The sequence below is a fragment of the Alexandromys fortis genome, unplaced genomic scaffold (assembly GCF_014885135.2).
Source record: "Alexandromys fortis isolate MF-2015 unplaced genomic scaffold, M_Fortis_MF-2015_v1.1 scaffold_261, whole genome shotgun sequence".
Classification (NCBI taxonomy): domain Eukaryota; kingdom Metazoa; phylum Chordata; class Mammalia; order Rodentia; family Cricetidae; genus Alexandromys; species Alexandromys fortis.
This window is the reverse complement of record NW_026068144.1, coordinates 855,753-880,702: the sequence shown is the minus strand read 5'-3', so window position 1 is coordinate 880,702 and position 24,950 is coordinate 855,753. Positions and strand designations below refer to the sequence as shown.

The 24,950-nt window shown below is 42.4% G+C and overlaps 1 protein-coding gene across 1 annotated transcript in view; it reads left to right on the top strand.

Annotated features, from left to right (window-relative positions):
- The first annotated feature begins 4,550 nt into the window (after positions 1 to 4,550).
- Positions 4,551 to 24,950, top strand: part of Atp6v1b2 (ATPase H+ transporting V1 subunit B2) — a 22,355-nt gene continuing 1,955 nt past the window's right edge. Inside the window, exons 1-13 of the mRNA XM_050126882.1 lie at positions 4,551 to 4,728; positions 10,532 to 10,587; positions 14,344 to 14,442; positions 15,033 to 15,126; positions 15,260 to 15,337; positions 15,910 to 16,049; positions 16,300 to 16,401; positions 16,729 to 16,826; positions 17,388 to 17,511; positions 19,540 to 19,690; positions 21,391 to 21,473; positions 22,112 to 22,216; positions 23,560 to 23,689. Coding sequence (XP_049982839.1) covers positions 4,593 to 4,728; positions 10,532 to 10,587; positions 14,344 to 14,442; positions 15,033 to 15,126; positions 15,260 to 15,337; positions 15,910 to 16,049; positions 16,300 to 16,401; positions 16,729 to 16,826; positions 17,388 to 17,511; positions 19,540 to 19,690; positions 21,391 to 21,473; positions 22,112 to 22,216; positions 23,560 to 23,689 — 1,396 coding nt within the window. The 5' untranslated portion in view covers positions 4,551 to 4,592. The remainder of the gene's footprint in view (positions 4,729 to 10,531; positions 10,588 to 14,343; positions 14,443 to 15,032; positions 15,127 to 15,259; positions 15,338 to 15,909; positions 16,050 to 16,299; positions 16,402 to 16,728; positions 16,827 to 17,387; positions 17,512 to 19,539; positions 19,691 to 21,390; positions 21,474 to 22,111; positions 22,217 to 23,559; positions 23,690 to 24,950) is intronic.

The following is a 24,950-nucleotide window of genomic DNA, read 5'->3' as shown; positions in this document are numbered from 1 at the left end:
GGGGGGCTGGAGGGCTGACCAACCCTGCAACTACCCAGGCCCAGAACCAGGGTTACGCATTGTCTCACCCCAATATCCAGACATTAGTGTTCTCCTGGAACATAGGGGTGGAGGGTGGAGTGGTTGATCCCGTGGACCCAGGGCTATAATAGCTCCATGACACAGGACAGCAACAGGATGTCCAGGAAGAGTCCCGGTGAGGGCCCAGAGTTGATGGCATAGCAGAGACCAGGGCCTCAAACCAAACCAATGAATCTTCATGATGAACAACTGCATGTAGACATCTGTGGGTAAAGGGTTTGCAGTGTGACTCACTGCCACACTGCAGCTTCGATGACGAGATTACAAGATTCTCCCTTTTTTCCTTTTTTTCTCTCCCTTCTCTTAAACTTTGTTTTGTTTTAGGGGTGGGTGGGGGGAGGGAGATGGGTAAGATTGTGAGAGATGATGTGAAAGACGTGAAGAATAAATAAAAAGAAAGTTTTAAAAAAGGCAGAAAGGGAAGGAGGAGGAAGAAGAGGATCACATTTTATAATTCAGAAATAATCACTGTCAACATATCCTTTGGTATATGGTTTGAACTTGTGTATTCATATATCAGTAATTCACAATATCTTGTATATATTTTTTATATATTAGATTCTAACCAATACTGCACTGTGACTTTTTCTCAATATTTATAATAGGACTCTATCTGGATTAGTGTCTGCAATGTTCCATCAAGCAGACATTCAACAATTGTTAAACTAAGGAACGTGAGAGGACCATCTTCATCCGGCATGAGAAGAAAGCCTGGACAAACAGCATTTGAGTTTCCAGGACCTACACTTCCTCTACCAGGCTTCAGTGCAACACCACCTAGCAAGGGGACTGCAGCCACCCACCCTTTGAGATTTATGTTAAACAGTTGCGCCACTTTTTCTCAATCACCAATGTTCTGATAATAGGGGGCCCTCTGCTGTTCCTCCCTCTATCACAACACGTTCCTGATACAGTGATAACGAAAGAAACATGGACCAGAATAGACGTCTCAGTTCTCAGACCAAAGTCATGTCCAGCCAAAATCTGACTCTTTCTGACGATCAGGAAGAGAGAGAGAGAGAGAGAGAGAGAGAGAGAGAGAGAGAGAGAGAGAGAGAGAAGGAGAAAATAACCCAGCAATAAAGACGTAATTTTTAAAATTTATCTTTTCTTCCACTTTATGCTGAAATATTTATACTGATCATTCTATGTTGCTTTATTCCATTTTACATATTTTCCTCGAATATTATTTTCCAACAAATAAAGAAAGATTCACATTATATGGGAAAAATAAAGTCACTGGCATGAGGTCCTCTTCCTTATTTTTCTTCCTCAATAAATAAACTGCAATAAAATACAATTTCATATTAATTCTAGAGTTGCTGAGTGCTACAAGCCTAATTTTAAATTCTTAAAAAAAAATGAGACCTAGAGGTTCAGGGTTGGGATACCAGTTTTGGGAGGTGGAGACAGGAGGATACGAAGTTCAAGGCCATAGCAAGTTTGAGGCCAGCTGGATCTACAAGAAACTGTCCCAAAGAAACTAACTAAAATTTTCTTAAGAGATACACATAACATAAAATATTCCCTACTGACAGGTGGCAAGCAAGAGACAGAAGGAACTGAGACCTGTCCTAAGGTCACATTGCATATTCAAAGAGACAGCCAACATTGAAGCTGAACTTGCTGTCTCATGCTCTGACCACATTCTCTATGACTGGGCCAGCTACTCTTGTATTCCTTGGGAGTAAAGAAAGGCACCTTAAAACCATTCCATGTAGAAGAGCAAAGGCCTGGCACATTTCATTCATCTGATAGAATATATTAAGTGCTAGCTGCAAATTAATTCCTTAGGTGCTTTCGATAAAAGAAACAAGAAAATAGCTGTTTAAAACAAATTGGTTAGAGTGACATGTCATTTAGTTTTTAGAAAAGAACCTCACACAGTGGTTCTCAACTTGTGGGTCATGACATTAGATAGTTGCATATGAGATATTTACATTGCCATTTGTATCATTAGCAAAATTACAGTTATAAAACAGCAACAAAGTAATTTTAAGGTTTGGGGTCACCACAACATAAGGAACTGTTTTAATGGGTTGCAGCATTAGGAAGGTTGAGAACCACTTTTCTAACACATATTAATTAATGTATAAATTAATTATCAATCAATAAAAGTTTATCAATCAATAAAAGTACATGAGTCATCTCAACTAAGAAATATATAGGTTTGCATGCACAGATGGGGAAGCAGCTCCTGAGGATGGCTGCTAAGGGGAGAGGAGAGTCAATTTTGTTCAGAAATTTGGTCCCTGCGAGACCACCAATGTAGATGGTCCTACACCCATGCACATACTGGGTACTCGGTAGGCAAAACAAACAAACAAAAACCACATACGATCTTGAGAGGGATAGAAAGGCAGAAGATGGGGTGAGAATTGGAGGAGAGAAAAGTGGGGGGCTGGATTTGATCAAAATTTCATGCACACAATAAATTCCCAAACATAAAAAGTTTAAAAGAAACATATAGAACTTGACCTTTTAAAAAACACTTCCAACAGTTTTATGGAGAAGGATTGAAGGACTGTTATGCACGGAAATGAGAGGCACTCAGAGTAGACCCCAGGAACTTCTACTTCATTTGCAACACCAGCTGACCAACTCTCAGCTGAAATACTTGCAGCCAGGGGAGCTTTGGATTTCACATGTCTGTTTTCATTTTGCAGTATTTGCATTTACACAATGGTATGTCTCGCACACAGGCTCTAAGACTAGAGCTAAAACTCATTTATGTCCCGTACGTACCTCACATGTGAAGTACACAGGAAATTTTCTAGGGGTACAGTAAGTTTGTGAATGAGGCAATACTCCATGTGGAATATTCCATCTGTGGCATCATTTTTGCACTCAGAGTTTTTGGATTTTCTAGCATTTCAGAGTTTGGAACCTGCACACCACCATGATATAAATACAGCTCTCAATCCCCTCTTCCAGGTTTAAAAAAGGGGGGAGAGAGATTAATTTTCTTGATCATGCTCCTCTTTATAGTTGAGACAGGATCTCATGTAATACAGGTCTTCCTCAAACTCCTGTGTAACTGAAGATGACCAAGAATGAGCGGATTCTCTGGGGTTACTGGTGTGTACCACTATGCCCCCCTTCATAGTGGTCTTCTAATGTCCAAAGGAATTGGAGTCTTTGGGTCCTCCGCTTATTAGCTTTCTCTTATGTTTTTTGGCAACAATCTTGATGTTGCCAAATTTTCTCTTCTCTTGGCTTCTTGAACATGAAGTTGAGTGTCCAATCCCCTAATCCTAATGATTCCTTCATCATCTTTCCATTCTATACATATTCTTGGGCTTCGTTCTTTTTCCTCCATACTCCCAAATTGATGATAAATTACAGATCTTACCTCAGGCCAGTCTAGATATCTTCTTGTGTATTTATCAACGATCTGTGGAAAGCTAACAGTTTTTCCTTGCCTTGTCCTATCACAGCAAAGTTCTTGTCAATTTTCTTTTCTGAGATTGTAAACAGAACCACAATCGATTTCTAGGTTTTTCTTTTCCCTCAGCCAACTAGTTTTTTTTTTTTTTTTTTTTTTTTTTGGAACCATGTTCTCACTATGTAACTCTGACTTTCCTAGAACTCATTAAGTAGACCAGGATGCCCTGGAACTCGCAGAGACCTTCCTGCCTCTGCTTCCTGAGTGCTGGGTTTAAAGGCGTGTGCCACCACACCAGACCACCTGCTAGCTAATTTTATCACAGCCACAGAAAACAAACTAGAGCACCCTATGTAAATTCCACCTCCTCAGATGGTTTTCAAGTCTGTTCCTAAGGTCTTCCACATGGATATGCAAGCAAGTCAAGGTCTGCTGAACAGATCCACGAGAGGATGAATTCGATAGAAAGATAAACTGAAATAAATTATAACACAAAGCACTCCATGCTAGATAGGTTTTCTATCTTCTGCTTTTTAAGGCGGTTTTCATAGTTTGATAATAGACATCGGTTGTGCCAGGCTGTGGTGGCGCACGCCTTTAATCCCGGCACTCGAGAGGCAGAGGCAGGCGGATCTCTGAGTTCGAGACCAGTCTGGTCTACAAGAGCTAGTTCCAGGACAGGTTCCAAAGCTACAGAGAAACCCTGTCTCGAAAAAAGAAAAAAAAATAGACATTAGTTGCCTGTATTTTCTTAGGCATATTTCCCTAACTCCTCTTTCCCTGCTTTCCATTCAATCTTTTCTTCTTTTTTGTGTGTGCGGTCTCTCCTTTGCGCACATCTTGCCTTTCTGGCCCCCGTGGCCTCTTTTCCCGCTCCCGGCCTCGGGGCCGCGCTCCCAGCACTCTGGTCAGCTCCCTTATCGCTCGCTTGCACGCGCGCGCGCGCACCCTGCGCCACCCCCCGCAGAGCTCGAGTCACGAGGCTGGGGGCGGGGCGCCGCCGAGAAGGCGGGGCCTCTGCCGCAGCTTCGCAGCGCGCGTGGGCGGAGCCGGCCGCACGGGCCTCCCTGCTATATCTGCGCCTGCGCCGCGTCGCTGCGGGGCCAGTCGGGACGGAGGAGACAAGATGGCGTTGCGAGCGATGCGGGGAATCGTGAACGGGGCCGCGCCCGAGCTGCCCGTGCCCACCGGTGGACCGATGGCCGGAGCTCGGGAGCAGGCGCTGGCAGTGAGCCGGAACTACCTCTCCCAGCCTCGTCTCAGTGAGTACGGGAAAGGGAGCGGGGCTGCCTGGCTTGTGCTCACCTGTTCAGCCAGCGGGGAGGGGATGGGGTTCATTTCCCTCATCGCGCGGCTCGCACGCACCTCTCCAGCTTTGCGTGAGCATTGCCGTGACTTAGGTGGGCCGAGGGCGGGAGCACTGACTGGAATCGCCCCTATGGGCTAGTGGACTCCTGGCGATTGCCCCACCCTCCCCGGGTTCCCCGGACTGGAGTATTAGGCACTTGTCTGTCTCTGATGGCCACTCCATGTCCCTCGGATCGTGGTCTGCTCCTGGCCTCATTTAAATGCCTTTGAGTTGGGAGAACGCCCACTCCCGTCCCCCCTGCCCCGCGGACCTCTGGGCAGGTGGACTTGGCAGGAGGTGTAGTGTCATCGCTGACGTGGGCAGGCCCGCGCGGCTAGAGGGAGAGCTGGCTTATTCTGCAGGGACCGCTCACAGGAGGACACCTAGATACCTGAGAACCTTAGAACTGAAGAGTACCCTAGTCGTGCAGTTCCTCCCTCTCATTTTACAAGCGAGACGCCTAAGGTTCTGGAAAGGAGAGGCCATGCCAGGTTTCAGACATCTAATTATTGGCAAAGGAGGAACCAAAAATTGGGATTTCTTAATCCTTGCTTGCTCATGTGTCGTTTCTTCCTTTACTCACCAGCTAACCAAATTCAGTTGACTGGAAGGTTCCTTGGTAAGGCCGAAAAGCTTTCCCCCATATCTGGTGTTATGTGCATAGGCTTACGTGTGGTGAATTATAAAAGACCGTAATAAGCGATGTTTAAACAGACAAGACGATCAGTCGTTCCCAAAGAAAAATGGCTCTTGTTGGCTGCAGATTTCAGTTGTATAGCTCCAAACCTCTTCACAGCCCCCTCGAAGCCAGGGAGAGAGCTTTGGAAAGAGACTTCTTAAGTGTCTGTTGTTTTCCAGGTAATATGACTGCATTAGCACTGGTTAATTGCCAGCCTGGCTCTGTGGGTGGCTCATTGGTTAAGAAGAATTTCAGATGGAGGGTTTTAGCAAGTCGCCCTCCAGTCTGACTAATCCTGTCCTGAGCTGTCAGTGGATCATGTGATAACACTGCAGTGTGGGGAAGAGAGAAAACACAGTGGAGACTGACTGGATTGCCGAGATGTGCCTTTTAGGCTTTTTTTTTTTTTTTTTTTTTTTTAGAATAATTGTTGGAGTTAGCCTGTTAGGGGCTCATAGGAGCAGAAGGAAACATTGAAAAGCCTGACAGATTTATATCTAAGAATTAGATTCTTGTGAATTGCATTTGGTATTCATCCTTTGCACTGGGCAGAACCCATGGACATTGGTGTGTCTTCTAGTAAAAATGTTATAAAGCCACAGTAGTCTCGTTTGTGTGTAATGAATCAGTGTCAATCTGAAAGCATAGAATACTCTGGCTAATGCGGTAAGCCCTTCAGAGGTAGGAATAGGTTCTCCCCACCATCTGTATGTCCTGGCTGGTGGTTGATGAGTTTGCCCAGAGCGGGATCCTGCTGACAGAGCTGTCGCTGAAAGGGCCGTAAGTTGCCCTCTTTGTATCCCACGCTCCAGTGTCTGACCTCCGACGTGCTCTGTAAATTCTGTAACTTGCAGTTCATTGTCCTAGTCGTGTAGTGGGTAGATTTTAAATATGGATGGAGATGGAGTTTTCCTGGAGTTGAAATACTGTACTTAAGCAAACAACTAAGTGAATTTAAGTATCGTCTTTTACTATTTTTTGACACATTTTTATTTTAATCAGTTTTAAATGCTTTCAGATAAATATTAACATTTTAATTTTTATTATTAAAGTGTCAGAGTACCACCTAAAGTGGTAATTATAGTTATTTGATATATACTCTTTGACAGAGGAATGGAGTAATAATATCTGCAGTTCCCCTGTGAAAATTAGATCCTGTTTTAAAATAACTTCAGGTTTATTGGGCTGGTAAAAAGAAATGGAAAGTAAAATATTCAGACTTGGAATTAGCACCTACTCTTGAACACGTTATTTGACTTTCTGACATCACTATACACATGCTTTTAAAGCAAAATATTTGAGCATATTGGTTGGCCCCACTTTTCTTGACTCGTGTCAGCTAACCTTAAGTGTCTTGTATCATAAAGCAGAGCCCCAGCAAAAGCACAAGGAACTCTGCTTGCGTTTCCCCTAGGACTTTTTTCAGGTGGCCATTGCTCAGGTTAGTTCTCTGCTCTTGCACAATAGAAGGGATTGCTTTCTGAGTTTTGGTGGTGCCTAAAGAGCTAGGGCTTATTGTGCAATGGCTATTCCTTTAAATATGTCACAATCCTTGAGGCTGTTAGTGGTGTTGAACAGCCTCTTTCCCTGCAAGAGGAAGAGCCGGTCATCTGACGGAATGTGTGTTCCTTAAAATCTTTGTAGTTCTTGGTTTTGTTTTTTTAATGGGTTGGTTGTTGAGCAAATTGTTTGTTTAAGAAAAGGGACTGTAGATCCTGGATTCACTATGAAGACAGTGCTGGCCTTGAACTCAAAGAGATCTGCCTGCCTCTTCCTCCCAATTGGTGAATTTAAAGTCATTCACCACCAAACCCAGCTGTTTGTTTTACCCTGTATCCCTGGTAGCAGCTGTCTTCCTCAGCTTCCAAATAAGTCATGGCTTTTAAATGCTACTCTGTAAATGTTTTTGTATAGTATACCCATGTATCTGCTGTCGCCATAAGGGAAATAATTTGTCAGTGACTGCTGTGTGATGCTCTTGGATGCCATACTCAGAACTGATATCCAACTGCTAGTGGTTATTCTGGTGAAGGCTGGATGTATTGAGGACTAAAAGGTGGTATCTGATGTTTTCCCCGCACAGTTTTCTTTTTGAATACTTTCATTGTCATGGAAAGGGCTGGCCTTCTTATTTAAACCGTCTTCTTGTACCAATCTCTAGTATAAATGCTAGGAACTGTGTTCTCTATTTTAAGTTAAACTGTAGTCAGAGTTTCAGGACCGTAGAGTAGCAACTGTAAAGGAAAGCAGCACAAAACTTTGAGTAAGACAAACCTCAGGTCCTCCATTTTGTAGGGAGATTACACTGGCCTTGCTCACCTTCTAGTGTTTGTAAAGATAAGATCAGATGATCTGAAAATGCTCGGTAAAGTGTGCCTCGCTCTCCATGGTTTGGTGTATTTCCACTTAGTTCAGGTGATGGGGCTCTGTCTCGCCTGTACCACACTAGATAGCCTGTGAGGGAAAACTGGCTTCTCTGTCGCATCTCATTCCCAGCTTGCAGAGCTTGCATTTGCTTGGTTTATCATGGGTTCAGCAGCCACCGTAGACCGAGCTGGGCTGCTGTTCTAACAGCAGCTGGGGAAGGATAGGTAGCTTTGCAGCAGCGATAGAATGTAGAAACCAGGAGAACTGCCTGGCCCACCAAACTGTAACATAGCCTGCACTTTTCATAGCTCAAATTGTGGGTACTCTTGCTACAGAACTCATTGTTTGAGGCAGGGACTCCTAGCACGTAGCCTAGGCTGGCCCTGAAATCACAATCAAAGTGCTAAAATTAGTGGAATGTGCTGCCGTGCCCAGCCTCGGGGTGTAGTTCTTAGAAACTTAGAAATAGAGGTGCTGCTCTACAAAGACTTCCAGACACGGCTAGTTGAGTTTTAGGATTTGGCTCAAGTGCCTAGAGACAGGCTTCATTCAGGTTGACAGGCTTCAGGTGCGTGGGCTAGCTCCTCCTCTCTGAAAATGATTTTGCTCTTGGAAAGCCAGGAATAATGGAGCTGTTGGTATTCAGTAAATTTATAGTGTTTGCTTATTGGCTTTTCAAAGGTCATATATTCATTGTTGCAAATTTAGAATTCTTTTTTTCAATTAAGTTTTATTTTTTTCCTGTTTGTCGTTCTGGGGATTGAACTCAAGACCTCTACGCCTTGTCTTCTATAGTGGACTCAACTCTGCTGTTTCCTGGAAAAACCGTGACTAATGCTTTTTCTTGGTCATGTGTTTTGCTTGTGACTGGCAAAACTTCATCGTGTGTAATGAGTTTGAATTTTAACCATGATATTCTTAGCCATAGTTGTCAATACTCAAAATTCAAAGAAAGTACTGTCTTTTTTGAAGTAGAAGAATTTTAGGAATTGGAGGGATTTTAATGAAGTGTTTTGAGAGTTTCTTATCAATCCCATTATCCTCTTCCCTGTGCTGTAAGGCTTAGGGAAGGTTTGGGGAAAGTTCAAGCTTCTGTATTTTTAAAAGTGGGTTTCAGGAAGCAATGTAGCTCACAACAGTTCTAGAAAGTCTTTGAAGAACAGTATTTGGGGTTTTTAAAATGAAAACAATTTTTTGAAAGGTTGAAATTACATTTTTTTTAAATAGATTACCTTAAAGCAGTAAGAGTGTTTTCCTAAAATTGGCCTGAAATGCAGCAAATCTTAACGCCCTCATCTAAGATAGTAAAAGATGTCTCAGTTTGGGGGCCTCTATTGAGACTGACGTGACACAGGTATTTGCCATCTTGTGTTTAAATGTCTCTGTATGGAATGGGCTTGCCTTTTCTGTCTAGTCTGTACCAAGACACTTATTTCCTGACTTTGAGTGAGAGGGATTGGAAGCCCCTGCAGTGGACAGACTGGTTAGTAAGTGGTTTCCTCATTCTTGGGAAGATGGTATTTGTTCCAGGAATCTTGCTTTTCCAGAAGATTCCCAGTACCGTATGGCAGCTCTCATTGACCTTAGCTCCAGTTCCAAGAGATCCAACACACTCTTCTGACCTCCACGGGCACTGCACATACATGGTACCCAGACATGCATGCAGGCCAAACATCCATACACATAAAAATAAAGGTTAAAAGAAAAAAAATTAAAGAATATGTTCCTTGACTGGTTGGTCACTCATGCCTACAATCCCCAGCACCCAAGAAGCTGAGGCAGGACAGTTGCCGCAAGTTCAAGATCAGACTGGGCCATAGAGTGAGACCCTGACTCAAAAACAAGTAAAGAGTACTTAATCTCACTGGGTGAAGTGGTACACACCATTAATCCCAGCTCTCAGGGAAGGGAGAGACAGATCTCTGTAAGTTCAAGGCCAGCCAGAGCTACACCCTAACATCCTATTTTAAAAAGCAACCAGAATACTTAGCTTCCTTGACCCCTGCTGGTTTTCCATTGCCTGCCTCCTCCTTGACGGTGTCTTTCCACATAGTCCCTGTTGTTCATAGTCATATTATTCTGTATGACTTTACTTTGCCTTCCACGGTTTCCTCAGATTTTCTCCCTGAGTTTTGTCACTACGTTTTTTTGAGACAGGATTTCTCTGTGTAGCTTTGGTGCCTGTCCTGGAACTAGCTCTTGTAGACCAGGCTGGCCTTGAACTCACAGAGATTTGCCTGCCTCTGCCTCCCGAGTGCTGGGATTGAAGGCCTGCTCCACCACCGCCCAGCTTGTCACTACTTTTTAAAGTTGTCTGTTTAGCTAGCTAAGTGTCTCCGCCTCTGCCGGGATCTTGCCTGGAGGCCTCCGCAGGACTGCCTTCACTTTGACAGCCCCCCCATATCCCAAGTGAAAAAGGAACTTATCAAGGGCAGCAACCTCAGTGCTTCCTTAGTACCCTGGGCTCTGAGAACAGTGGCTTACTTGGAGCAAGAGGCAAATGTTTTTGAAGATGGGCATTGAAAAGTTGTACAAGAGCAGCTGTATTTTAAAACTCATTGAAAAATTTGTGAAGCTTTTTGTGTTCTAATAGGTAGATGGGGTGGGGGGTTAAAACCAGAGCGCCATGTCAGCTCGTGCTGTGTCACTAAACACAACTCTTTCTTTCCAGCCTACAAGACTGTCTCAGGAGTGAATGGTCCACTAGTAATCTTAGATCACGTGAAGGTACGGACGTCCATTGTGGTCTGACTGTTGTACTTCACATTTCACTACTACTCTTTAAATGTGTGTTCTCAATTGTAAAGCATTTTTCGGCGTGACTGTAAGTATTCTCTGTAGGAAAGAGACCGAAAGTCAGAAGACTGGGTTCCAGTACTAGGTTTAGTGTGGATTCCATTTCACAGCCTCAAGTCCCTTGTCTTCACGGGTAGAGGAGAGAGTTTAACTTTATATAGAATTATAGGGGGAAGACAGAAATAAAGAGTGTGTTTTATAACCTGAAGGATATTATACAGAGGTGTGGCATTTTGTATCCTTTGTTAAAACCTTACGTGTTAGGCTTTTTAAAGTAGTATTTTCCCTCTGTACTAAATGTTAAACACTTGAATAACTAAGTGTAATTTGCTTTTGAGAACCTGATGTGGACTTGCAAGTGATGAACATACAAGAACAGATTATCTCAGTGGTGGTTGAAAACCGTCAACAGAGTATTTGTCCTGCCTTGGTCATAGGGATCATTGGTTTACATGTTCTGTGTCTGTTATGAACGTACTGCTAACTTTAGGAAAGGAGTGGTGGAATCTAGTTTCTCATTCCATGGGATTCTTACAATCAGAGTATCGTCAGAAAAAAATACAATATTACAAACAAAAGCTATTTTAGAAAGACAAAAGGAAACGTATCAGAGAAAGTTTATATCGTGTGCTTTCCAGGGTTTCTGTTGGTGGCTGTTGCAACAAGGCTGGGAGAAGCACACAGTTACTATTTTGTTGACAGATATCAGTGATGATCATGTATGTTTTTAGCATGTCACCCTCTGGAAGCAGAAAATAAATTGAGAAACATTTTTTAAAGAGAAAGTGCATATTTCCTTTAACTTCATCACAATGATAATATTTTTTATGACAAGGGAGTCTTACAGAGTAATCTTGAGAGTAAACCTAGTCCACGTCCTTCTGTCCCAAGAGGAGGCATCGGGTGTCCTCTGTCACTCTCTGCCTCGTTCTTTGATACTGGGTCTTTCCCAGTTGGAAATCTTGTAAAGAGTTTTCTCAGCTGGACTGGAAACCTCAAGCCCCACCCATCCTCCTGGCTCCAACTCTCGTAAATTTGGATATTTGTACTACGATTTATAACAGTAGCAAAATTACAATTATGAGGTAGCAGTGAAACCATTTTATGTTTGGGGTCACCACACCTTGAGGAACTCTATTAAAGGGTTGCAGCATTAGGAAGATTGAGAACCACTGCCCTAGTAACACTGTGTTTTCAATTAGTGAAAGCTGCTCTGTTTCCTTCTGGCTTCTGCCCTCAGTACTTCTAACAGCAGATGTACAGCTTCACAATAACTGAGTTCAGGTTTTCCACAGACCAGGAATTTGACTCATTTCTTACCCCACTAACTTGCTTACATACATGTGGGGTACCCACTTCATTCGTACAGCATGGGTATCTAGGTAGACACAGCTACTCTCGGGCTTGGCTGTAAATCAGAGAGTCTCTGTTCATTTTCCACAATCTGCTAGAATGGCGCATCCAAAGCAGGAGCAGTTAGTTTACTGACTTACTTTAAAAGGTTACTAAAAAGTATAAATGAATAGCCACATGAGTACAGGGCCTCTGCCCCGAGGAGCTGAGAGCCGTGTGTGTCTGCTTGTGGCTGCATTCTTTCCATCAGTAGAACTCCCAGCTCTCGGGTACTTCTATGGAGAATTCTTTGTTACTACTGTTGATCGCATTATTGTCCGTATTGACTATGTCAATCTCCTCAGACATCAGAGGATGGGGTGTTTAAAACATCTAGCTCTCTAATTGGGTGCTTGGTTCCCTTGGACAGTGGACACCATCCATGGTCTCCTGAAGTGCAGGCCCAAGTGTGGTTGAAGGACTTAACAGTAAATTCCTTTCCTCTCGATTGTTCCTGATACCTAGGAAATTACAGGGGTTTTAGGAGCTCTGGCCAAGACCTGACCTAAAGTTAAAAATGACCGGGAGTACGGTGAGAACGTTCGTCACCATTGCTGCCGTCCTTGTGTTTGACCTTAGCAAGCCGTGGGAAAAGAGCAAGAGGGGAAGGATGGGAATAATAGCAGCTGTCATTGTTCCCCATGAGATTACATAAAAGCTTAAGTCAATACTATTTATTAGACACAGTAATGAAGAGTCAGTTTACGGAAACCAGTGTAGCCACTGTGCGAGACATAACTTTGTATGGAGAACACCATGAGACTCACAGAAAGGCCTGTAAGACTCCAAATGCCCAGAAATTTCATTTGTTTTCAGTGATTCCACTTAACTTTGACTGGGTGAGTAGAGTCAAATTTGTAAAAGAGTTGTTTCTGACCAGCTAGAACGGTCGGAGAAAGGGTGAGGAAGCATGGGTAATTAGAAAAGGGATAAACCTGTCCATGTCATAAGGATATGGGACTCAAACAACTGCACACGTACGATGTTTGGTTGTCTTGCCTTTCATGAGACAGACTCATACACCTCCCCCACACCCAGGCAGGGTTTCTGTCACTCTGTAGACCAGTCTGGCCTTGAACTCAAAGACCCACCTACCTGCCTCTGCCTCCTGGGAGAGTGCTGGGATTAAAGGTGTGCATCACTTCTGCCAAGATACATTCTCATTACTTAGCCAACTCTGGCCTGGAACTGCATTCCTTCTGTCTCAGCCCTCCGAGTGCTGGGATTCTATCTGGCACATAGGATTTTTTGGCATGGTGAATTGGGCATTGTGAGAAACATTTATGCTAGTCAAATGTTGTTAGAGCATTCATTTCCCAAATAAAAATGGAAAATAAATAGAAAATTAAATCCAGGTGGACTTAAGTGAGACATCAGCCTATTAGAAGCCTATCAGAAGACAGCACTGAACCCCCCTTTATGACTGTCAGATTAAAGGTTTTCCTAAATAAAAGATAAAAGAATAACAATACATACTTTTGTGAGATAGAAAATGCCATAAGCAGAATTAAGACATTGTTTATAAGAGGATTAATATTCACATTATATAAAACCACAAATGAGTAAGAAGGTAGAAGTTTGGCAAAATTAGAGGGAGAAGCATATTTGTTTTTTCTTTTTTGTGTGCTAATAAGGGAACTGTGAGTTAATCTGGTACCTTTGCAAAATAATTGGGCAGAAAATGGTGCAATTTGCCAGTTACATGTACAGCCCTAAGGAAGTACAGACAGTAGGCTTGGGAGTTTGAGGTCATCTTCAATAATATATATAGTGATCTCAAAAATGAGCAGTATAAGGCTAGATGGGTATGTGGAGTAGGAGGGAATCTTTCAGAGATATACATTCTTACACTGAATGATACATATATTTAGACTATATTGAATTTATACTTTACACATTATCTTAGTCTGATGGTAACATTACATAGTAACATTTTCTCTTTTTTCTCTCATGTGAGGCCTAGGTGATTACAGGAATACATAGCCCAGAAAATGAACATCACTTTGAGCAGAAGAGACATTTTTGTTGGTAATCTTTCTGGTGTCCCAAAGTCTCAAAGAGGAAAATTAATGAATGTAATTGCTGTGTTTTTGCAAGATAATGCCCTCCTCTCTGTAGCTTGTACTAGTGTGCCACTTTGTGTGCCGGTAAATATAAGTTGTAGGGACCCAGATTCCACTCCCTGTGTATTTGTTGGAAGGTGGGAAAGTGCACAGACAAGGTGAGGTAGAGAAGCATAGAGTGTCTTGCTTGTATAGAATGCTGATTCTTAATCCTTCACTGTTTCCTGCTTAGTTTCCCAGATATGCTGAGATTGTCCACTTGACGTTACCGGATGGCACAAAAAGAAGTGGGCAAGTTCTAGAAGTTAGTGGCTCCAAAGCAGTGGTTCAGGTGAGCATCCACTGAGCCATTTCCTAATAAAAACACATCATGTTCCATAACTACATTCACTGATGATTGGATGCTATCAAAATGATACCCAACTCAGTTCTTTGGAATTTTTTCCTTACATTTCCTAGTTCTTAATATTATTACAAGAAAAGAGAGGTTTCTTAACGTGTTTCCTAAAAAACAGCCTACAGCCAGTGGTCAGATCTTAAGTTTTCTTTAGATACTATAAGATGACCAAAAATCCTCAAATTTTCTTTCTTTTTCATTTCTTTCAACCATCACTTTTATGCATAACTGACACCCGTAGCTCACAAGCAAGACCCTGGGCCTACTAAGTGTCCCTGACCTAAACTTTGTTTCCTTTCTGGTTGATTTTTTTAAAAAATATTTATTGATTGATTTGTTATGTATACAATAGTCTTATCTGTGTGTATGCCTGCAGGCCAGAAGAGGGCACCAGACCCCATTACAGATGGTTGTGAGCCACCATGTGGTTGCTGGGAATTGAACTCAGGACTTTTGGAAGAGCAGGCAATGCTCTTAACCACTGAGCCATCTCTCCAGCCCTGGTTGATTCTTTTTCTTCATAGGTATTTGAAGGGACATCAGGTATAGATGCCAAGAAGACATCCTGTGAGTTTACTGGGGATATTCTTCGGACACCAGTGTCAGAGGATATGCTCGGTAAGTGGACATCACTCTTCATTCTGCACACAGATCTGTTTCCTTTTAAACACATTTATATAATATCTGGAAACATAAAATATGGATTTGGAAGTCAGGATCTACTCTCTTTTCTCTTTTTGCTGTTGTGTAGGTCGGGTATTCAATGGATCAGGAAAACCCATTGACCGAGGTCCTGTGGTGCTGGCTGAAGACTTCCTTGACATCATGGGTAGGGGCAGTAGATGGATTTCATTTTGACTATTGGGAGCCTTGCTAGAGAAAGAATAATTGTTATGGTATCATATCAAGTAAATAATTTTAAGTACAGAGAAATTCATTGTATAGTTTGTTGACAGAGATTTCTGTCCCGCCCAGTCCTGCAGCCATTCAGTCCCAAAGAAACACACAGAGGCTTGCATTAATTATAAACTGGTTGGCCTATTAGCTTAGGATTTTTATTAACTAACTCTTACATCTTGAATTAACCCATAATTCTTTTCTGTGTTAGCTACCTGGCTTGGTACCTTTTATCAGTGAGCCATTCTCATCTTGCTTCCTCTGTGTCTGGTGAAGACTGCAGACTGATGGAGCCTTTCTTCTTCCCAGAATCTTCCTGTTCTGGTCGCCCTGTCTGTACTTCCTGCCTGGCTACTGGCCAATCAGCATTTTATTAAACCAGTACAAGTGACAAATCTGTACAGGGTACAAGAGCGTTGTCCCACAGCACAGCTCGGGTCTTTTTATTTTATCCACAAGTAATATGTAGACATTCTGACGCCTTTCCTTTTTGGAATACATCAGGTCAGCCAATCAACCCTCAGTGTCGGATCTACCCAGAGGAGATGATTCAGACCGGCATTTCTGCCATTGATGGCATGAACAGTATTGCTAGGGGACAGAAAATTCCCATTTTTTCTGCTGCTGGATTGCCGCACAATGAGGTGAGAGCTAGGGTACTTGCTGTGTCATGGCACGGGGAAAATCTGTAGATGCATCGGCTTACCTGGCAAATAGTTGGTATTACTAGTCACCCAATTCAGGCTTGTATGTCTGCTCTCTCACTTCTTCTGTATCTTTACTGTTAAAAATAACAGAGTTTTGAGTATTTAAAGTATTCAAGAGTTAAGGATAAGTTGCTTTGCTGTCAGAATATGATTGTAGTTTACTGTTGTTTCTTCTTATCTTCAACAGATTGCCGCTCAGATCTGTCGCCAGGCTGGTTTGGTAAAGAAATCCAAAGATGTAGTGGACTACAGTGAAGAAAATTTTGCCATTGTGTTTGCTGCTATGGGGGTAAGTATGGTATTCTGTTGGGAATAATATAAGATTATAAACCACACATACGTCGTTGACTTTATTCCTAGGTAGAGACAGTGCACCTTGGCATTTTAGCAAAATGAAGGAATCAAATTTCACAGAAATTTAGTAATTTAGTAATGACAGAAAATTAGTAATACTCTGTGTACCTAAAGTGCTTTACTCTAATTTACATTCTAAAAAGGAATAAAAATGGATGCTTGAATTTTTAAAAGAACAATTTAGATTCATAGCTTGGCCTTCATCAAAACTAGATGATGAGAATTTTCTCCTCCCAGCACTGATGAAGTCATTGATGTTTAGGTAAACATGGAAACAGCCCGGTTCTTCAAATCTGACTTTGAAGAAAATGGCTCAATGGACAATGTCTGCCTCTTTTTGAACTTGGCTAATGACCCAACGTAAGTAAATATGGTCACTTCTTTCTTTTTGAGAAGATGGGGATCAAAGGAATTAAGGGTAAACATCACAGTGAGATCCTCTTCACTGATGAAACTCTATATTTGAACTCCAGTCTGCTTCTTGATGCGCTTTGCAGTCAAGACGGAGTTAATGGAGACAATGAAGCTCATAAAGTGACCAGTAATACTTGACTGGATTGTTAAATGACATCAGACATCATAGATGATCAATAAATAACCTTTTCTTCTTACACGGGAAATATGACACCTGTTTCTTCCTGCCCCTCTTCTCACCACCCCTTGTCAGTTTTGAGAAACAATAACTCTGAGAAATGACAAGCATTTGTAAATTGATTTAACGTTGTGGTACTTACTGTTCAGTGAGTACACAGAGTAATTGCCTACAGAGGCATCTTCAAAGTAATAATTGGGTTTCGTCATCGTCATCGTGTGCCCCCCCCCCCCCCCGGATTTATAGGACTTTCAAAGGAGAAATTGCTGTTGTGTCCAGAATTGTTTTGGTTCTGGCTTTTGAGTGACCTGGGACTTGTTTCATTTCAGCATCGAGAGAATCATCACTCCCCGCCTGGCTCTGACCACCGCTGAGTTTCTGGCTTACCAGTGTGAGAAGCATGTCCTGGTCATTCTGACAGATATGAGCTCTTACGCTGAAGCGCTTCGAGAGGTAACTTCCTTCCTTCATTTTTTCCCCCCTCAATCAAACAAAATGAGTCAATTTGTAGGATTATCTTGACCCTTTGTAAGTTTTTGTTTTTCTTTAGTCATATTTTTGAGCTTGTTCCTGAATGATTTGTAGATTATCTTTATTAGAAAAGACAGTACAGTTTTTTTTCTTTCTGTGAACCTGGGAATCTTAGAAGGTAAGGTTAAAATTAATAGCCTTCCTAGCCCATCGTTACTATCCCAAGAGTCCTAGAAGTAAGAAAGCCCCACAAGCTGGTAACAATTCCCCAGTTTTAAAAAGTTTGTTGGCTTGTCTTGAGTATATGTATTTGCTCATGGAGGCCAGAAGAGGGCATCAGATCCCCTGGAAGTGGAGTTATAGATGCTAGGGGCTTCCCAGTGTGGGTGCTGGGAACTGAACCCAGGACCTTAACAAATGCTCTTAACCTTCAGATCTCTGTTTTTAATGATTATATATTTTTTGTTTTGTTTTTGCTTTTTGTTTTGTCTTTCGAGACAGGGCTTCTTTTTCGCTTTGGAGCCTGTCCTTGCACTAGCTCTTTGTAAACCAGGCTGCCCTTGAACTCACAGAGATCCACCAGCCTTTGCCACTCGAGTGCTGGGATTAAAGGCATGGGCCCGGCCTTGATTATAATATTTTTTTATTTTAAATTTATTTTATTTAATTGACTTTTTTCATTTATTTAAATAATGACCACAGTTTCCATTCCCTCTTCTCCTCCCATTCTCTCCCTCAACTCCCATCTACCCCCTCCTTAACCACTCCTCCTCCATCTCCCTTCAGAAAGGGGCAGGTCTCAAGGACTTGAACAAAGCCTGGCACATCAATTGATTATAATATTTTAATAAGTGGTTTGGTCACACTGTCTTTGGATTTTCTTCTTCAGAAAACCAAATGTTTGTTTAATAACAGTTATAACACTATCATCTTACAGAAATTGACTACATAAAAAGACTTCTAAGGAAACCTGCTCTCAAACAACCTAGATTTTAAAATACCCAAAATTAATCAGCACACTGTCACATGTTCATGTTGAGTCTGGGAAAGACTAGAGCCTTCCCTCATTGAAACAGATCAATACTTTTGTTAAGGACAACAAAAAGAGTTATGAGGAAAGATTTTTTTTTAAAGATAAGCAGTTTACAACCTAGCTTTGCTTCACATTAGACTGGCAGCACTAAAGTGTCCTGCCAGATCGCCATGGCAGTGTCGTGCATCGCTGGCTGCTGGGCTGTGGGTCTCTGAGAAGCATTGCAAGAGCCTACACTGGCAATGCTCTGAGGGGCTTGTGATGGTGGAGTGATGCAGGAACCCACATTCCCATACGTGCGTCCCTAAGAAGACAGGTTCAGAGAGAGCCCAGTCTAGCCATGACTGACTGTAGCTGAGATATTCACCTTGACCATTGGAATTCTAGACATACGTCACTAAGCTGGGCTCTGGTTTTTTTGATCATGGGAAACTTATCTGAGTCTCAATTCTGACTGTAAATTTGGGATACGCTTTTTTGTTTGGTTGTTGTGAAGTTTGACTAATGTCTGAGTCATGTGGCAAGCGATTGATTCTTGGTATGTGTTCCTTTTTAATTTTTACCTTTTTTATTTATAACCACTTAAATTAATATTTTTTTAACTTTTATTCTAATCTCATACGTTACCTCCTGACTGCAGTTTCCACTCCCTCTTTGCCACCCAGTCCTTCCCCTCTTCACCCAGATCAACTTTTCTTTTGTTTCTCTTTAAAAAAAAAAAAAAAGGCAGACCGATATCCATTGAACATGGCCTAACAAGCTACAATAAGACTGGTCACATACCTTCTCATCAAGGCTGAATGAGGCAACCTAGTTGAAGGAAGAGGGCAGAGACACCCCCCCCCCAACTCCCAGTTAGGAGTTGCATAAGAAAGATTGATGCAGAGGGTCTAGCTCTGACCCACGCAGACGTTCTAGCCAGACGTTTTCCTTACTCTGATGTGACATGGTCTTCTCCATGCTTGATTTGCTGTCAGGTTTCAGCAGCCAGGGAAGAGGTTCCTGGTCGGCGAGGTTTCCCAGGCTACATGTACACTGATTTAGCCACGATCTATGAACGTGCTGGTCGAGTGGAGGGTAGAAATGGCTCCATTACTCAAATCCCTATTCTCACCATGCCCAATGATGGTAAGTTTGCATATTTGATTGTACCAGACTAAATCACTTTTGACCTGTGTGTGTGCGTGTGTGTGAGAGAGATTTGTGGGCCAGGGGAGGTCAGAGGACAGCTTGGCCAGGTCAGTTTGCTCCTACTAAACAACACTGTCATTTGAAGAGCATCCCTAATTATCCTTACTACTTTCTGTAAGAAGGGCAGTTTTCTTTGTAATTTGAATTTCAGATTTTCATTTATGATGTTCTGTTTCAAATGTCTGCTGTTTTCAGAGCACTGTTTTAGTTATGAAGAATTTGTCTCTGTTTAATGTAAGCTGCTTGGATTTTTCCTGTGAGACAGTCATTTCAGCAGTTAAACATGCAGTGAAGACCATAGACGTAAAGATTTTTGAGATGTTTGACCCCAGTTTGGGCAAGAAGCAGCTTGCTTGTCCCAGGCCTGTGCAAGCCTACCGTACTGTACAACAAGGTTGGGTGTGCTTAGACTGGGGCTCTGCCACCGTGGTTTTTTGTCCATATTTCGTTTTTAACAGCTACTTGTATGAGGCAGTTTGGGAACTAACTCACCTTGGTGAGCGCTGTTGGATGCCTCAGAGTGTCTCTGGTCTGTGCTGAGCACAGAGGAGCGCAGTGGACTGTTAGGAACTGGTCCTCTACACTCACAGTCTGGATTCGTAAGCCACAGCAGCTGTTGTGCTGCATTGCTTGGGACACAAGGGGGCGTCTTCCCTCAAGGGGTTAAACACTTACTGCTTGTCGAGTCTTTGGGTGCTGCTTGAGCACCACTGCCATGCCTGTGTCCTACATTGACTTGATGTGTGCTTAGGATGGGACTTTATGTTTGCAGAAGAAGGCACGTAACTAGGAGCAAGTGTTTACTTCATAGTGTGCAGCACATGTTGGTACCGTTGTAACTGGACAAGGGAAATGGCCATTTACTGCAGTAACAGCTAGGCTCCTTGCCCGATGTTTAAACTTCATGAAAATGAAATTTGAGAGTAAACCCTTTAGTTTTATTAGCCATATTCAGGTACTCAGTAGCCATGTGTGGCAAATGCCTTTCCATTCTGCTTCCATATCTTGCTGTGATAAAACACCATGATAAACCGGACAGTGATGGAGCACGCCTTTTATCCCAGCACTCAGGAGGCAGAAGCAGGTGGATCTCTGTGAGTTCAAGGTTAACCTGGGCTACAAAGTGAGTTCCAGGACAGCCAGAGCTGTTACACAGAGAAACCCTGTCTCAAAGAAGCACAACAACAAAATCCTGTGATAAAAAGCACCTTAAAGGAGAAGGGCCGTGTTTCAGCTTATGATTCCAGGTTGCAGTCCATTGTTGTAGAAAGGTCAAGGCAGGAACTTCAAATGGACGAGGGTGCTCAGTACCTCCACTGTTTCCCTGTATGGGACCCCCTGCCTAGGGAATGGTTCCGTCCATGGTGAGCTGTCTTCACATCAGTTAATTAGCTAAGATAATTCCCCACAGATATGCTCACAAACCAACCCAACAAGACTCTCTTCCCTTGTTGTATTTGTTGACAATTAAAGCTAACCATCTCACTGCTGTGTTAGACAGCACAAATAACATCATCCCAGAGATGGATTCTCTGGAGCTCTTACAGCAGAGCTGTGTAGGTAATGTAGACTCTCTTCTTGTGAGATTGGCCATATGAGATAGCCATGTGCTTAATCCTGATGTCTTTCTCCGGCAGATATCACTCATCCCATCCCTGACTTGACTGGGTATATTACTGAGGGGCAGATCTATGTGGACAGACAGCTGCACAACAGACAGGTACTGACTGACACTTGAACAGTGCTGTGGGCTTGAAGCCACTTGTTACAGTCTGCTGACTTGATTGCTTCCTAAGAATCAGCTTGATGTTTTAATGTAGCTGTAAAAAAAAAATGTCATTTCTGTAAGCTAAAATCATGTAGTAGGCAAAATGCCAGAATTAAGAATTACCGTTTTTATTTATTGTACCTTTAAATGGGATCAGCTGTCTCAAGAAACTTTTTTTTTTTTCAGGGAATTCTATACTAACAGTAGTATATGGTATCTTATTAACAGAAAAGCAGGATTTTTGCTGGCTTTGTAACATTTCCAAAATCAACTCATGGGAAATTATTATAATGTTTTTATTTTGCTCATATAATTTTTTAGCTCATGCAGAAGATTGTTTAGATACTGTGGTATCCTAGGCAGTTGTAACTATAGATTTTAAAAAAAAGTACTCTTTATGTTTCTCTTTCTTGGATCTGATTCTCTGTGGAATACTGTGCCCCAAGTGTTTCTCACCACCGTTTCTTCCCTCATCTAGGAAAAGGTGCCTTTAGATTGTGTGATATGAGGGCTGCTTGTGACTTTAAAATGCCTCTGTGCAGTCAGGTTGGGATTTTTGCATAAAGTTGTTTCTTTCTTTTCCACCCAAGATTTACCCACCTATCAATGTGCTGCCCTCGCTTTCCCGGTTGATGAAATCGGCTATTGGAGAAGGAATGACCAGAAAGGACCATGCTGACGTCTCTAACCAGCTGGTACGTGCTTCTCTGGGCATGAGGGCTGAGACTGCCTTTCTCTGTGTCTTCTGCTGTCCTGCCCATAACTCTTCTAGCACTCATTTTTTCTTCCCATCTAAGTAGAATTTCAATGTTGGTTTAATACAGAATAATACCTCATTGGAACAAAGCAACTCTTCACAAGAATAAATTATACTAATCAAGATTAAAATACCAGACTTGGGGTCTGGAGAGATAACTTGGTGGTTAAGAGTATTTATTGTTCTTGTAAGAGGACCCACATGATGGCTCAGAAACATGTGTAACTCCAGGTTTAGGGAAGTGACACCTTCCGACCTCTGAGGATACCAGGCTTGTATGTGGTTTCCATCAATTCATGCATGTAAAACACTCATGCATATAAAATAAAATCCTTGAAAAATAAAACCAAACAACCCACTAGGTTTGGGCAGCTTGTGGTGTCAGACCTGTAATCCCAGTATTCAGGAGGCTAAGGAATTACAGATTGGAAGTCAGCGTGGGCTTCATAGTGACACTATCTCAGAAAGCAGTAATAGCAACAAGAAAATTACCAAGCTTCTAACTCATTTCTAAAATTTTAAATTTATTTTATTGAATATTCTGTCCCTATTTATTTATCTGTTTTATTTATTTATTTTTATGTGTGTTGGTATTTTACCTGCATGAATATCTGTTTACTACATGCATGCAGTGCCCAAGACCAGAAGAAAGTTTAGGATCTTCCTGGACCTGGAGTTATAGAAACTGCTTAGCTGCTGTCTGGGTACTGGGAATCGAACCTGGATCCTCTACAAGAATAGCCATCTGGGCTGGGCCATCTTTCTAGGCCACAGTTTTAAATTGTAAACGGGGCGGGGGGGGGGGGTAGGTGGCAACAAGGCTCAGTGGGTACAGGCACTTGCTACTGAATCTTCCAGTTCAGTCATTTCTGCCTGGATACCCTTACATTTGTTACTTAACATATGTTAAGTAAATAACCAACAGAACACTGAAGCTAACAGTTGAATTTATTCTGTGAACTCCTTAAGGTCCATATAGGTTGTCCATCAAAAAGAAAGAAAAATATCTGTCTCTGCAGTAGAAATGGCAGGCCTGTGAAATCACAGGAATTTGAAGAAGGCCTATAGAAATCTCTTTGGTTCTTGTGTATTCTCTATCCACTGTAAATTCATTGGCATACTGAGGAAGTATATATTTGCAGTGTGGATGATGTCCGTACATTGCAAGTCTTTTGGCCCCTTTCTGGTGTACTATAATAAATGCGAGCATCCTTTGCTGGGGCTTTCTGTGGTAGAGCAGGACTGTGTCTCCTAAGCTGTTGACATGTCCTCTCTCTTTAGTATGCATGCTACGCTATTGGTAAGGATGTGCAAGCCATGAAAGCTGTGGTGGGAGAAGAAGCCCTGACCTCAGATGACCTTCTTTACCTGGAATTTCTGCAGAAATTTGAGAAAAACTTCATTTCTCAGGGTAAGATGATTCCCTTCAAACACAAACAATTCAGAATTGTTAAACACCTGAGTGCTCACGTTGGTGTCTGCATTTCTCCTCTAATGAGACACTCCTCCAGGTCTTAAGGCCTGACTTCCCTCTGCCTTCTGCACGTCCTCAGGGAGCTTCTAATTATTATCTCACAAAGCCCAACCACCTTCTTTGCTGTTGTTTTCTTCCTGACCTTTTACTGTTACTGTACTGTAGGCTCTAGTTTGCTTTCTGTAGCCCTACCTTCTCTCAAGCTCCCACAACTTACCTGCTATAAGCAAGTCTTTTCATGTTCCAATGCCTAGGACCCAGTGACCAGAATGAGACTTTCCCCAGCTGACCACCTTCCTGCCTGCCAACACTCTGGCCTGTGTGCTCTTGGTGTCTGCTGGGGTCATTTTTCCAGCAGTTTATCTCAGTTGCTGGGCCTCAGCATGTTGTGTTTTTGTTTTTGAGAATCTCCTGTGTGAGGTGAACTAAGATCATACATATCTACCACCTCTGTTCCCCTCCAACTCCCCCTTAGAGTTACCCCAACATGTCCCACTGGTTGTGTGTCTGTCTGTGTTCTGTCACTCCCTAGTCCACTTACCTGGGCAGCATTCTTAGCCTTGCTTATCCTTGCTGATCAGATAGTGTTGATTTGTAGTATTCTTCCTAATCTATTTTGTATTCTCACTACAATATTTTGTTCAGTAGTTCTCTCAAACTTTGATTTGCTTTTGTATCAGCCAAGCTTCTTAAAGTGCTTATTCTGCCCCAGTAGATGGGTGTGGGACTGGACACAGTGAAGCTGCAGGTCTGTAGCGGGGGCTGAGGTGTTAGCCCTCCTCCAAAGCCTTGTCCCATCATCCTTGGCCATATTGGTACCAGCTTTCCACCACTCACAGCTCAGGGAACTATTGATCATTTTATTGGTTGTCTCTCTTCTACAAGGGTTTTCTTACATGGCTCATGTGGGTTAAGGCTAGAAATACTCTGTCCTTGAGGGGTAGTTAAAATAGGTATGCTACTTTGAGATAACACCTCAAGTGATACATGTAGGATTTGTGCACTCTTACTTGCATTATGAATTCATTATTTTTGAAATCACCTCATACAGTGGCCTAATTGTTTGAGTGTTATAAGTGGAACCAACATATAGTAGTAAGTGCTTAACCACTGAACTACACTGTTGGTCTTATTGGAACTTTTTCTTCTTCCCTCCCTCCCTCCCTCCCTCCCTCCCTCCCTCCCTCCCTCCCTCCCT